Source organism: Coregonus clupeaformis, chromosome 11, assembly GCF_020615455.1.
Source record: "Coregonus clupeaformis isolate EN_2021a chromosome 11, ASM2061545v1, whole genome shotgun sequence".
In the NCBI taxonomy this organism is placed as follows: Eukaryota; Metazoa; Chordata; class Actinopteri; order Salmoniformes; family Salmonidae; genus Coregonus; species Coregonus clupeaformis.
In genome coordinates this window covers 38,231,348-38,244,629 of record NC_059202.1, presented here as the reverse complement: position 1 = coordinate 38,244,629, position 13,282 = coordinate 38,231,348, and the positions used below count along the sequence as shown (strand labels likewise).

General features: G+C 44.6%; 1 protein-coding gene across 2 annotated transcripts in view; it reads right to left on the bottom strand.

Annotated features, from left to right (window-relative positions):
• Nucleotides 1-13,282, bottom strand: part of mideasb (mitotic deacetylase associated SANT domain protein b) — a 31,644-nt gene extending 18,362 nt beyond the window's left edge. Inside the window, exons 1-2 of one of the 2 annotated variants that reach the window (XM_041848158.2) lie at nucleotides 12,947-13,282; nucleotides 1,587-3,640 (exon numbers count right to left, since the gene is read on the bottom strand). In XM_041848158.2, the coding sequence (XP_041704092.2) occupies nucleotides 1,587-3,311 (1,725 nt within the window). In that variant the 5' untranslated portion in view covers nucleotides 3,312-3,640; nucleotides 12,947-13,282. Of the gene's footprint in view, nucleotides 1-1,586; nucleotides 3,641-11,721; nucleotides 11,887-12,946 lie in introns of those variants that run through there. The other variant, XM_041848159.2, reaches the window with a different exon arrangement.

Genomic DNA, 13,282 nt, shown 5'->3' with positions numbered 1-13,282 from the left:
AAAATGAAGTGAGGTTGTTGCACATCCCTAGTAGAGTCTTTCATCAGCTGAAGCCCCGAGGAGTGAGTGAGTGTGGCAGAAGCCTATAGGAGTGAGTGAGTGTGGCAGAAGCCTATAGGAGTGAGTGAGTGTGACAGAAGCCTATAGGAGTGAGTGAGTGTGGCAGAAGCCTATAGGAGTGAGTGAGTGTGGCAGAAGCCTATAGGAGTGAGTGAGTGTGGCAGAAGCCTATAGGAGTCAGCATGGCCTGGTGCTGGAGCCCCATTCACTGTCTATTCCCAGTGGAAAAGTCCAGCCTCCAGCCCCAACACCAGGACAGGAGAGACAGGAGAAAGAGAGGCATATATTCTGCTGAGCACTGCACCCCGGCCCCCTACCCCAGCGCCCCTGCCCTCCACTGCCTGTACCCCTCCCCAACAGAGCCCCCCAGGAGGTGGAGTTTCAGCCCTATGGTGGAATGAATGGGGGAGGAGTGCAGAGTGAAACGGGTCTAGTCAGCATTCAGCAACGTAGCAGTCCTATTTTATATTGTATATGGTAAGGCATGAGGCACCCACGATGGAATGCACAGTTACAAGCTAACTACACAGTCAGGTAGGGGAAGACCAGGGCTGCATCACAGCAATACCATCATCACTCACCATGTTGTTATGTATTATAGAGTAATAGGTCAAAACGTGCACTGTTTTCTAGCAGTTTCTTTACACAAAAAGATCAGGAGTAGTGCTTATTATCTATCAATTTAGCTGTACCTGAAGACCGTCACTCTGGATAAGAGCGTCTGCTAAATGACTCAAATGTAAACAAAAAAATGCACTGTAATGTTCTGTACTGCTAAATCATTCAGTTCTGCTGTTTTTCTATTGGGCTGATGATTGCTTATTCCGCTCAGCAAAGTGCTAATCATTCATAAAGAACATAATTTCTGACTCAGTTGGCCTTGGCAGATGCATTTTTGTTTTTGTTGTAATTCTAGATAAGGGAGACATAATCGCTCTGCAATTATACCCAGGTAAACAACAACAAAATGGATGTTTTATTAATGCAGCTCCTCCAGCCCAACAACTCTTCAGCACTGTGTGTTTGAATAGATTTGTAAGCGAGTGCATGTGTATGCATGAAAAGTTGGGTTAGAATTAGGGGTTGGCATTTGACAATATTTCAATATTCAAATATTATCATGACTTTTTTGGGGATAGCCAGATAGATTTAAAAAACGCATTGATCTGTGTCAGGTCTTGTGGAAACTCCGTTAGGTGTGTGCCTGTAATTGCTATTGAAGTGGGGAGAGTAGCATATGTCAGAGTAGGCTGGAGGGCTAAATGGTATAATATCCTTGTAGGTAACAATTTCACAAGGATAAATCTAATTTAATGTATAACTAAGCTTTTTCATTGTCAAATCGTAACACTCACTCAAGTAATCTAATACTAACTTCCGTTCAGATATCCGGATATCTGGATAACAGTGTCCATTCCTAGTTGGAATTGAGGGTGGGATATGCCTGTTAAATCATGTAACTACACTATACCCTTCAAAGCATTATCACAAGCACCACGAGCACCAGGACATGCAGCAATATTTACCTTGACAATGTGTGGCGGTAGTGACTCCATCTCTGAAGCTTTCTGGGCCAGTGTCTCCAGGTTAACCTCCTGGGAAACCCTCAGTTTCCTGTGTGTGCTCTGAATGACCCCTGTAGGGGCCAACTGGGCAGCGTGGACCTCTTCCACCTTGGGGGCTCCACCTTGCCCTTCAGAGGCCCCGTTCTGGGCCCCATCAGATGGGATGACGAAAGGGTTGTCAACTGGCGGTGGTCCACCTTCCTTGGAGAGTCTCCTGGACCGTCGAGGCTGCAGCTGGAGCTGGGGAGGCTGGAGCTGGGTCTGTGTGGGGGGGAACTGAGGGTCTGTGTGGGGGGGAATGTGTGGAGAGTCTGGGGACGTCTCCTGGAGGTCTGGGGGGGTTGGTGGAGGAATGGTCTCCTGGGAGTGCACCAACACGGGCGGCTGGGAGTGAGGGTGTGGGTGGGTAGGTGGGTTCTGGTTGTTGGGGTAATATTCTAGTACATGTTGTGGTTGTTGCTGCAATTGCTGTTGTTGTATTTGGTGTCGTTGTTGTATTCGTTGCTGTATTTGTTGCTGTTGTATTTGTTGTTTTTGTTGTATCTGTAGTTGTATTTTCTGCTGTTGCTGCTGTTGATGCTGAAGCATTTGCTGCTGCTGCATCTGATGGTGTTTTTGTTGCATTTGTTGTTGTTGCTGTAATATTTGTTGCTGTTGACGTTGTTGTATTTTCTGCTGCTCCTGCTGTTGCAGCTGGAGCTGTGGATGTTGTTGGGGTTGTGGATGCTGTTGGGGATGCTGTTGGGGTTGTGGATGCTGTTGCGGTTGCGGTTGGGGTTTGGATTGTTGGGGCTGGGGTTGTTGGACGTTGTAGTTCAGATTGGGTAAAGTCCGGTTGCCCCCCTGAAACACCTGGTAGTAGCCAGCCGTTAGGTGCTGCTTGGGCTGGCCGAAGGCTAGCTGGAAGGGCTGAAGCACAGAGCTTCCCCCAGGGTTGGATGTGCTATGCTGGGCGTTTAGAGCACCAGGTTTAAGGGTCTGTGGGAACGCCTGGGACTGCTGTTGGGAAGCATGATGCTGCTGTTGCTGCTCCCACTCTAGACTGTGAGCCTTGGCCACATTCCTAGTGTCTCTGTAGGCCTCTCCTCCAGCAGGGAGAGGGTTAAGGTTAACCACCTGCTGCTGCTGGGGCGGCTGCTTCTCTGCAGCCCTACTAGGGGGCTGGGGCTGCTGTGGCTCCAGGGGTGAAGGCCCCTCACGGATCTGCTGCTTGACAAACGCAGTCTGGTTCTGGGACCGTGAGTCACCGACGCCTCCTAGGTAAGGAGCAAAGTTCTGTCCCCAGTTAGCCATAGTGACACCCTGTGTCCAGTTCCCAGTCCCAGTTCTTTGTGGAGGCTGCGGTTGGGCTGCTGGGTCCTGGTGAGCCCACTTCATGGGTACAGTCTGTTGGTAATGTCCCCGACTCTGGTCTCCTTTCTCTGGGCTGAAGATCACTGAGTTGAGGTACATACCAGTATGGGGGGCCTCTGGATTGGAGGTTGTGGAGGTGACGGTGCCTGCAGCCTCACTCTGCCCAGGACCAGGCCCTGAGGCTGGGGCACCAAGGCTGTAGTAAGAACCTTCTGGATGCTGCTGAGAGGATGTCTCCTTCATTGCCACTCCTTGGTCGTTGAAAAATGAGATCCGCTTGCCTGTTCTCTTACTGTTTAGTTTCTGCTGGGGTGGTAAACTCATGGCTAGCATGAATAACGGTGCAAGGTTGAGGTGGGGGGGCTATGGGGTACTAGGTGCATAACAGTCCCCCAATCACACAAACCACCAACCAACGTCCCCTTTAACTGGCCCTATCTGAACACAAAAGGAATAGAATGTTCACAGCACACACCCTAGGAGAGGGGGTTGCATATTTTAACGGAAATCACATGTGCAACCAACAGCCAGGGAGTTGGACTGGACGTAGACAAAACCCAATCTTCTTCCCTTTAACTCCTCTTCCTGCTGTATTGAGAGGTTGCCGGTGCTGATAGAGATGTCTGGATGTCCACTGGCCTCGTTCATTCATGGGAGACACCCTGTGAAGAGACCAGAAGGGTCAGGCATGTTTTACAGGGCAGTCCAGAAAGGTCGAAAACATGGGTCCTAATGGTCCTATTGTAAAAGCTGCCTGCAGCCATGTAAAAACCTGCTATGGCCTGGGGGCCTTTCCAACACAATGGAGTACCAGTGAAAGGTATCGGGTTGGGTGGGAAAGGTGGGAATGAAAGTGTGTGAGTATGTGTTTAAAGTGTGCCTGCCTGACACCCTGCATGCTGTGTCCTTATCCATGTGTCATGTGAGCTATGCTAGTAATGAGACAGCTCAGCACACACACACACACACAGACACACACACTGAAGCAAGACTAATTGCAGAAGGAATGTTGTTATAAAGGTTAAATACTTCCTGATCATATGGTAACTAACTGGCTCCAGCAGTGAAAGGACCACTTCAGGCCACCATCACTTTACATTAGGTTCTGAGATTGACACAGCAGGGGATATGAGGATGCACTACAGCCATCAAACACACAGACACACACACTCACACATGCACGTGCATAGACAGCGTGCATACACACCACATCTTGTGAGAATGAGTCTGAGTTGACCAATAGTCACGGTTGTGGCTCATTGATCATTTCAGCTTCCTCTAATGTTGCAGTCTGGAACTTAATTGACTTGCTGTAGAAAGGGTTTCATATTTAAGCAAGGCCGTGCTATATAATGAATACAGTCGCATGGTAAATGCCGTTGTTCGGCCAGTCAACCCACTTACCTATGACTGTATTCATTATATAGCACTGACTTGCGTGCCTTATTGCTTTTATAAAACAGTTAACAACATATTAAAATAACAATGACAAAGAATTACCATACATTACCATAATTCTTATAAATAAATTCATACAATTCCACAAGAAGATATAGTCCGGACATCATTCTGGTCATGTTGCTATGCAAAATAACTGGTCGTCTGTTCTAACCATAGAGATCTTATTAAATTACTATGTATTCTAATTCCTAATTATATGGTTCTAAAATAAACGGTTGCTATGCAGGCTGACTAATGTTATTGTCACTTGCTAGCTAGCTAGCCAACTTCAGCTAACACAGTCACATCAAACATTGGACCTGGAATGACAGTAAACTAGCCGCATTTTCATTTGTTTTAGCTTTTTTCAATTGACATTTAATTGAATATATCCATAATATTGATGGGTGATTTCATCTGGCTCAGAAAATGTTAATGTCTCGTCTGGACAACATTCACTCTCTATGGTACAGGAGAGATCGCATTTCAAAAGTGAAACATTGTTTGAGTTCAGAGGGAGACCGCAAGGTTTATATTAACCCCCGCTGTTAGCCTAGAAGCACGGTGAGTGCGAGTTGAGATAAATTCAAGAGAGGATTCAGACAGCAACATTGAACATGATGATATTCACATGGGCAGTGATAATTCAGTTGGAACTGTTAGCAGGTGGGATGCTGAGACTCAGATCTTTCACTTTAAAATGTATGCCAAACAAAGACCAATGATTGCAAAGTTAAACAAACCATACAACTCTATGCACAAGGACAACTTTTAAAAAGTGTAACAATTTCCACGACATTTTGTGCCGTCTTTCTGTTACCAAACATTGCATGTACACTCCAAGTAAATGTGTTTTATTAAAACATTTTTTAAAAGTAGTCCATAGAGTTGCATGGTTTGTTTAACTTTGCAATCATTGGTTTTGTTTGACGTACATTTTAGGGCTGACCCCATTTAGTCGACTGGTCAATGGTTGACTGAGATCTCTTTAGTCGAGCAGTAGCAAAAAAATAAAATTATAAATAATATTATATATATATATATACATATATACACTGCTCAAAAAAAGTAAGGGAACAATCACACTTCTGTGAAATCAAACTGTCCACTTAGGAAGCAACACTGATTGACAATACATTTCACATGCTGTTGTGCAAATGGAATAGACAACAGGTGGAAATTATAGGCAATTAGCAAGACACCCCCAATAAAGGACTGGTTTTGCAGGTGGTGACCACAGACCACTTCTCAGTTCCTATGCTTCCTGGCTGATGTTTTGGTCACTTTTGAATGCTGGCGGTGCTTTCACTCTAGTGGTAGCATGAGACGAGTCTACAACCCACACAAGTGGCTCAGGTAGTGCAGCTCATCCAGGATGGCACATCAATGCGAGCTGTGGCAAGAAGGTTTGCTGTGTCTGTCAGCGTAGTGTCCAGAGCATGGAGGCGCTACCAGGAGACAGGCCAGTACATCAGGAGACGTGGAGGAGGCCGTAGGAGGCAACAACCCAGCAGCAGGACTGCTACCTCCGCCTTTGTGCAAGGAGGAGCAGGAGGAGCACTGCCAGAGCCCTGCAAAATGACCTCCAGCAGGCCACAAATGTGCATGTGTCTGCTCAAACGGTCAGAAACAGACTCCATGAGGGTGGTATGAGGGCCCGACGTCCACAGGTGGGGGTTGTGCTTACAGCCCAACACCGTGCAGGACGTTTGGCATTTGCCAGAGAACACCAAGATTGGAAAATTCGCCACTGGCGCCCTGTGCTCTTCACAGATGAAAGCAGGTTCACACTGAGCACATGTGACAGACGTGACAGAGTCTGGAGAACGTTCTGCTGCCTGCAACATCCTCCAGCATGACCGGTTTGGCGGTGGGTCAGTCATGGTGTGGGGTGGCATTTCTTTGGGGGGCCGCACAGCCCTCCATGTGCTCGCCAGAGGTAGCCTGACTGCCATTAGGTACCGAGATGAGATCCTCAGATCCCTTGTGAGACCATATGCTGGTGCGGTTAGCCCTGGGTTCCTCCTAATGCAAGACAATGCTAGACCTCATGTGGCTGGAGTGTGTCAGCAGTTCCTGCAAGAGGAAGGCATTGATGCTATGGACTGGCCCGCCCATTCCCCAGACCTGAACCCAATTGAGCACATCTGGGACATCATGTCTTGCTCCATCCACCAACGCCACGTTGCACCACAGACTGTCCAGGAGTTGGCGGATGCTTTAGTCCAGGTCTGGGAGGAGATCCCTCAGGAGACCATCTGCCACCTCATCAGGAGCATGCCCAGGCGTTGTAGGGAGGTCATACAGGCACGTGGAGGCCACCCACACTACTGAGCCTCATTTTGACTTGTTTTAAGGACATTACATCAAAGTTGGATCAGCCTGTAGTGTGGTTTTCCACTTTAATTTTGAGGGTGACTCCAAATCCAGACCTCCATGGGTTGATAAATGTGATTTCCATTGATCATTTTTGTGTGATTTTGTTGTCAGCACATTCAACTATGTAAAGAAAAAAGTATTTAATAAGATTATTTCATTCATTCAGATCTAGGATGTGTTATTTTAGTGTTCCCTTTATTTTTTTGAGCAGTGTATATATAGTGTCAGTCAAAAGTTGGGACACACCTACTAATTCAAGGGTTTTTCTACATTTTTACTATTTTCTACATTGAAGAATCTCAAATATAAAATATATTTTGATTTGTTTAACACTTTTTTTGGTTACTACATGATTCCATATGTGTTATTTCATAGTTTTGATGTCTTACTATTATTCTACAATGTAGAAAATAGTAAAAAATAAAGAAAAACCCTTGAATGAGTAGGTGTGTCCAGACTTTTGACTGGTACTATAAGTCATTCATGATTTGAAATGCAATTAAGCATTTTAGTTTTAAAATAAAGTGAGCCTTGAATAATTTCCTTAAACAATAAATAAACCGTTCCACTTTGGAAATTGCATTCACAAATGAATGCGACTGTTTTTATTCTTCGCTGTAATAAAGGCTTTACAAAAAACGTTACTACAGACTCTCTGGTACGCTTACAATTTGTTTACATTGTTCCAAACGGTCCGAAATATTATATTGTAATCTAACAACACCTGTTTGGCACACATAATATGCACGCAGCGCTTGCTCCTTACCTTATTTTTCTTGATCCCCAGTATTTTCCACAACTAGTCACATTTATTCCACACATCTGACTTCCCCTTTACCTCCTGCTCAACCAGTAAACATTCCCCCGTTTCAAGTTTATTTGTCACGTCCTCTGCATCCATTTTGCTGATACGGTGTTCAGAGTTTGTTATAACCAATTTATTGATGTGATTATGATATGCTATAGGTCAGGCCCTATTGGTCACGTGAATGTGATACATACATGTGTCACGTAAAGAGAGCAAGGGTTGAGGGAATGTTTTTCCTAAACAAATGAGGGATTTCGGTAACATAACTTTTCAGTCAGAAATGGCTGTAATTATGTTGCAGCTTCAGCAACACGGACAGCTTGATAAACCGAGGGAGGAGAGAGAGACAACGAGAGCTAGTCACAGTCACTCACTGTCTTTTTTTTTAACAGAGCGCAGCAAATCTGAGCCCGGCCTGGCACAATCAAATCAATTGCTGGTCGGACTCCCTCTAGTCATTTGTGTGTCTTCATTATTTCATCAAACAGTGTGCTTAAAGCATCAGACTTGCTCTTTTTGCAATGGTCTCTGAATCATCCAGGACAAAAGGGGAACCTGTCACCCCTTGATCATGTTCCTGCATCGTCAAAAGGGAAAGGCAAGAGACAGGACAATGAGAGAGAACAACCATGAGTCACAATAACCTTCTTCAGAATAAAGGCCAAAAGTGAAAAATATTACATTTTCAATTTCCGTCACAGCTAGTCAGTCGACCTAACAGTAAAAATATATATATAATAAGAGAAAAAAAGGCACATTTATTGTAGTCCAAATCTTTCTGGGCATCACTTTCATTGCCATGGCAACACATTATGATAATCGCAATCTGGATGGGTATCTGAGGGGCATAGTGTATGTGCAGAGTACGCTACAATCATATTCCCAATGCACAAAGATACAGACCCCTCTGCAATTGAATTTACAGTTTGGAGAGATGGACCTTTCAATGGTGAGGGTGGTGATGATGTAATGCAATGCAACTGTCCTCTGGTCTGTCTCTATCTGTATAAGAATATATTTGATGTGTTTGTGCAAACTGTTGCACCAGGTCTGACTTAAGCTAAATGCAAACATGACATAAACATACCTATTGCACATGTACACTGAACAAAAATATAAACGCAACATGTAAAGTGTTGGTTCCATGTTTCATGAGCTGAAATAAAAGATATCCGAAATTTACCATACGCACAAATGTGCTACATCCCTGTTAGTGAGCCTTTCTCCTTTGTCAAAATAACAGGTGTGGCATATCAAGAAACAGGTGCACCTTGTGCTGGGGACAATAAAAGGCCACTCTAAAATGTGCAGTTTTGTCACCCACACTATGCCACAGATGTCTTAAGTTTTGAGGGAGCGTGCAACTGGCATGCTGACTGCAGGAATGTCCACCAGAACTGTTGCCAGAGAATTGAATGTTCATTTTTCTACCATAACCCGCCTCCAATGTTGTTTTAGAGAATTTGGCAGTACGTCCAACTGGCCTCACAACCGCAGACCACGTGTATGGCGTTGTGTGGGCGAGCGGTTTGCTGACGTCAACGTCGTGAACAGAGTGCCCCATGGTGGCGGTGGGGTTATGGTATGGGCAGGCATAAGCTACGGACAATGAACACAATTGCATTTCATCAATGGCAATTTGAATGCACAGAGATACCATGACGAGATCCTGATGCTCATTGTCGTGCCATTCATCCGCCGCCATCACCTCCTGTTTCAGCATGATAATGCACAGCCCCATGTCGCAAGGATCTGTACACAATTCCTGGAAACTGAAAATGTCTCAGTTCTTCCATGGCCTGCATATTCACCAGACGTAACCCATTGAGCATGTTTGGGATGCTCTGGATCGACCGTATATTCCAGTTCCCGCCAAAATATCCAGCAACTTCGCACAGCCATTGAAGAGGAGTGAGACAACATTCCACAGGTCGCAATCAACAGCCTGATCAACTCTATGCGAAGGAGCTGTGTCGTGCTACATTAGGCAAATGGTGGTCACAACAGATACTGACTGGTTTTCTGATCCACGCCCCTACCTTTTTTTATTTTTTTTAAGGTATCTGTGACCAACAGATACATATCTGTATTCCCAGTCATGTGAAATCCATAGATTAGGGCCTAATAAACGGATTTCCTTATATGAACTGTAACTCAGTAAAATCTTTGAAATTGTTGCATTAAATTTTTGTTCAGTATATTACTGAGGCATATCACATGCTATCCCCTATTCATTATTTGACTGTGGCTGCATCTTCAGCACAACAACCTTTTAACACTGCAGGCCATTAGGGCTAAATATAGCATACAACTCTATGTGGCTTTTATAATATGAGCTACAGTGCCTTCGGAAAGTATTCAGACCCCTTGACTTTTTCCACATTTTGTTACGTTACAGCCTTATTCTAAAATGGATTAAATAAATACAAATCCTCAGCAATCTACAGATAATACCCCATAATGACAAAGCGAAAACAGTTTTTATACATTTTTGCAAATGTATTAAAAATAAAAACAGAAATAGCTTATTTACATAAGTATTCAGACCCTTTGCTATGAGACTCAAAATTGACCTCAGGTGCATCCTGTTTCCATTGATCATCCTTGAGATGTTTCTACAGCTTGTTTGGAGTCCACCTGTGGTAAATTCAATTGATTGGACATGATTTGGAAAGGCACACACCTGTCTATATTAGGTTCCACAGTTGACAGTGCATGTCAGAGCAAAAGCCAAGCCATGAGGTCGAAGGAATTGTCTGTAGAGCGCCGAGACAGGATTGTGTCGAGGCACAGATCTGGGGAAGGCTACCAAAAACTGTCTGCAGCATTGAAGGTCCCCAAGAACACAGTGGCCTCCATCATTCTTAAATGGAAGAAGATTCAAACCACCAAGACTCTTCCTAGAGCTGGCAGCCCGGCCAAACTGAGCAATCGGTCGAGAAGGGCCTTGGTCAGGGAGGTGACCAAGAACCTGATGGTCACTCTGACAGAGCTCTAGAGTTCCTCTGTGGAGATGGGAGAACGTTCCAGAAGGTCAACCATCTCTGCGGTGAAGCATGGTAGTGGCAGCATCATGCTGTGGGAATGTTTTTCAGCGGCAGGGACTGGGAGACTAGTCAGGACAGAGGCAAAGATGAACGGAGCAAAGAGATCCTTGATGAAAACCTGCTCCAGAGCTCTCAGGACCTCAGACTGGGGCGAAGGTTCACCTTCCAACAGGACAACAACCCTAAGCACACAGCCAAAACAATGCAGGAGTGGCTTCGGGACAAGTCTCTGAATGTCCTAGAGTGGCCCAGCCAGAGCCCGGACTTAAACCCTATCAAACATCTCTGGAGAGACATGAAAATAGCTGTGCAGCAACGCTCCCCATCCAACCTGACAGAGCTTGAGAGGATCTGCAGAGAAGAATGGGAGAAACTCCCCAAATACAGGTGTGCCAAGCTTGTAGTGTCATACCCAAGAAGACTCAAAGCTGTAATCGCTGCCAAAGGTGCTTCAACAATGTACTGATTAAAGGGTCTGAATACTTATGTAAATGTAATATTTCCGTTTTTAATAAATTAGCAAAAACTTCAAAAAACGTTTTTTGCTTTGTCATTATATGGGGTATTGTGTGTAGATTGATGCGGGGGAAAAACAATTTAATCGATGTTAGAATAAGGCTGTAACCTAACAAAATGTGGAATAAGTCAAGGGGTCTTAATACTTTACAAAGGCACTGTATGTATTGTTACCTAAGAGCTGCTTAGAGAACAATCGATAGATGAGGGCAGTAGGCCAGCGTAAAGTTGTCTATATAGGACTTATGCATGTTATAGGCCTTGTTGTATGGTAGGCTACACTGATTGTACAACCTACAGGTGACCGAAAACTGTGCAAAATATATTTGGAGAATTTACAACAACACATGACTCAATAGTTGTTTTATAGTATTTTTCTTTGAAACACATTTTATACTGTAGCATTCACTGATAGCATGCACTACATTCTCCAAAGGTAGGCTACCGTTTAGCCTAGGCAGCAACCATTTAGCAAACACACTCACACACCTTAAAATAGACAGCTGCAGCTGCTCATATCCTGCACCGGGGCAGGATATATACAGTAACTTACTTGACTGTCTGACCGACCACGCACACTTCAGGGTGAAGACACTATTGCATTGGCCAGGGAGAATTATACACCATGTTATATTATAGCATGTTCTTCTGTAGGTTGTTCAGAAATCCAAATTATGAACAATTCTGTAGATGCGGTTCCGCTATAAGCTATAAAAAACAATGTGCATGCGTCACTGTGTTTATGAAAAAATACCTCTATCAATTTCCGGGAATGGGAGAGGCGTGGCTTGAGAGAAGACCATGCAAGACGCATTGCCTTGGCCTATTTTTCTTAACAGCAGAAATCATATGGAGTGGGTTTTGCATTGTTGTTTTTCATGGAATGGTTTCTGCAATATGAAACACTTGCACAATAACACGATTTCACCCTAACCTTTCTGTAGGCTATCGGGTGTAGGCTAGTAGGGCCATGACGCATCACAAAGTGGACCGAACATTGCAGCTAATTACACAACTCCCCTGTCGGGTTTAACCCAACAAACCAAGGTAAAGCCGTTAATATAGCCTGGGTTTGTACCGTCAACCATAATTACCTAATCCCTGAGACTTTTCCGACCGCTTCTTAATTTAAACAGCGAATACCGTTCAGCCAATGGGGCATCGCGGTGAAAGCGAACGCACTGTCGATGTCGGCTATAGGCTGGCTATTTGACATGGGGGGAGTGAGAATTCCCCAGAAAGCACCAAAAAATCCAAAACATGTTGCGTCCTACATCGGAACAACCCTTGCTGGACCCCCCCACCTCCTCCCCGTCCCCACCGCCAGCCAGCTCAGCGCTATTTACGAGAAGGCAGCCCTTTGTTGCAGAAAACGGATTATCCAGTCACTAATTCCATGGCACATTACAACAAAGTGAGACAACAATGCACCCTATATAGGCTACACAAGCACCAAGATCAAAGTAAGGATCATATAAACCGTGGGCAGCGCATCTAGGGCTGCTCAACTTGTCAACATGGTTAATAGCCAACGTCATAGGAACTGACATTGCTTCCTATTTTTAAAGAAAATCCCCATATTAAGCAATAAACACACACAGGTATCAACAGCTGATCAACAATCATTATGTTCAATATGCATAGAGGCCTATGTAATGAAATTGTAAACTTTGTTTACAACTACTGTCATCCATTCACTTGCATGCTTCTTAGTTCTCATTTACCGATCAACAAGCCCAGATATATAAATAAATCAAAGTTGCTATCCGATCACTCACCGTGCTTGTCATGTTTCTGCGATGCCCCACCAATCACCCACCACCAGTGCAGCAACTGTCCCTTAGATCCACGCGCCCAGCAGTGCAATCGAAAGGAGATGACTGCATACATCTCTAGCGTTGAGTCATTCTATGCTGACCTCACTATCATTTTTCAAGTCAAAGAAAGAGGTAGATCGATGTCGTTAGAAAATAAGTGCTATCCATTCCGAAATGGAGCACTGGTCTGCAGAAATGTGGACATTATTGCGTTAGGATTTCACAAATAGGCCACATGCACACAACACATCATCTATTTTATGCGGCCTTTTTTCTCTCAACGTAGAATGCTCTATG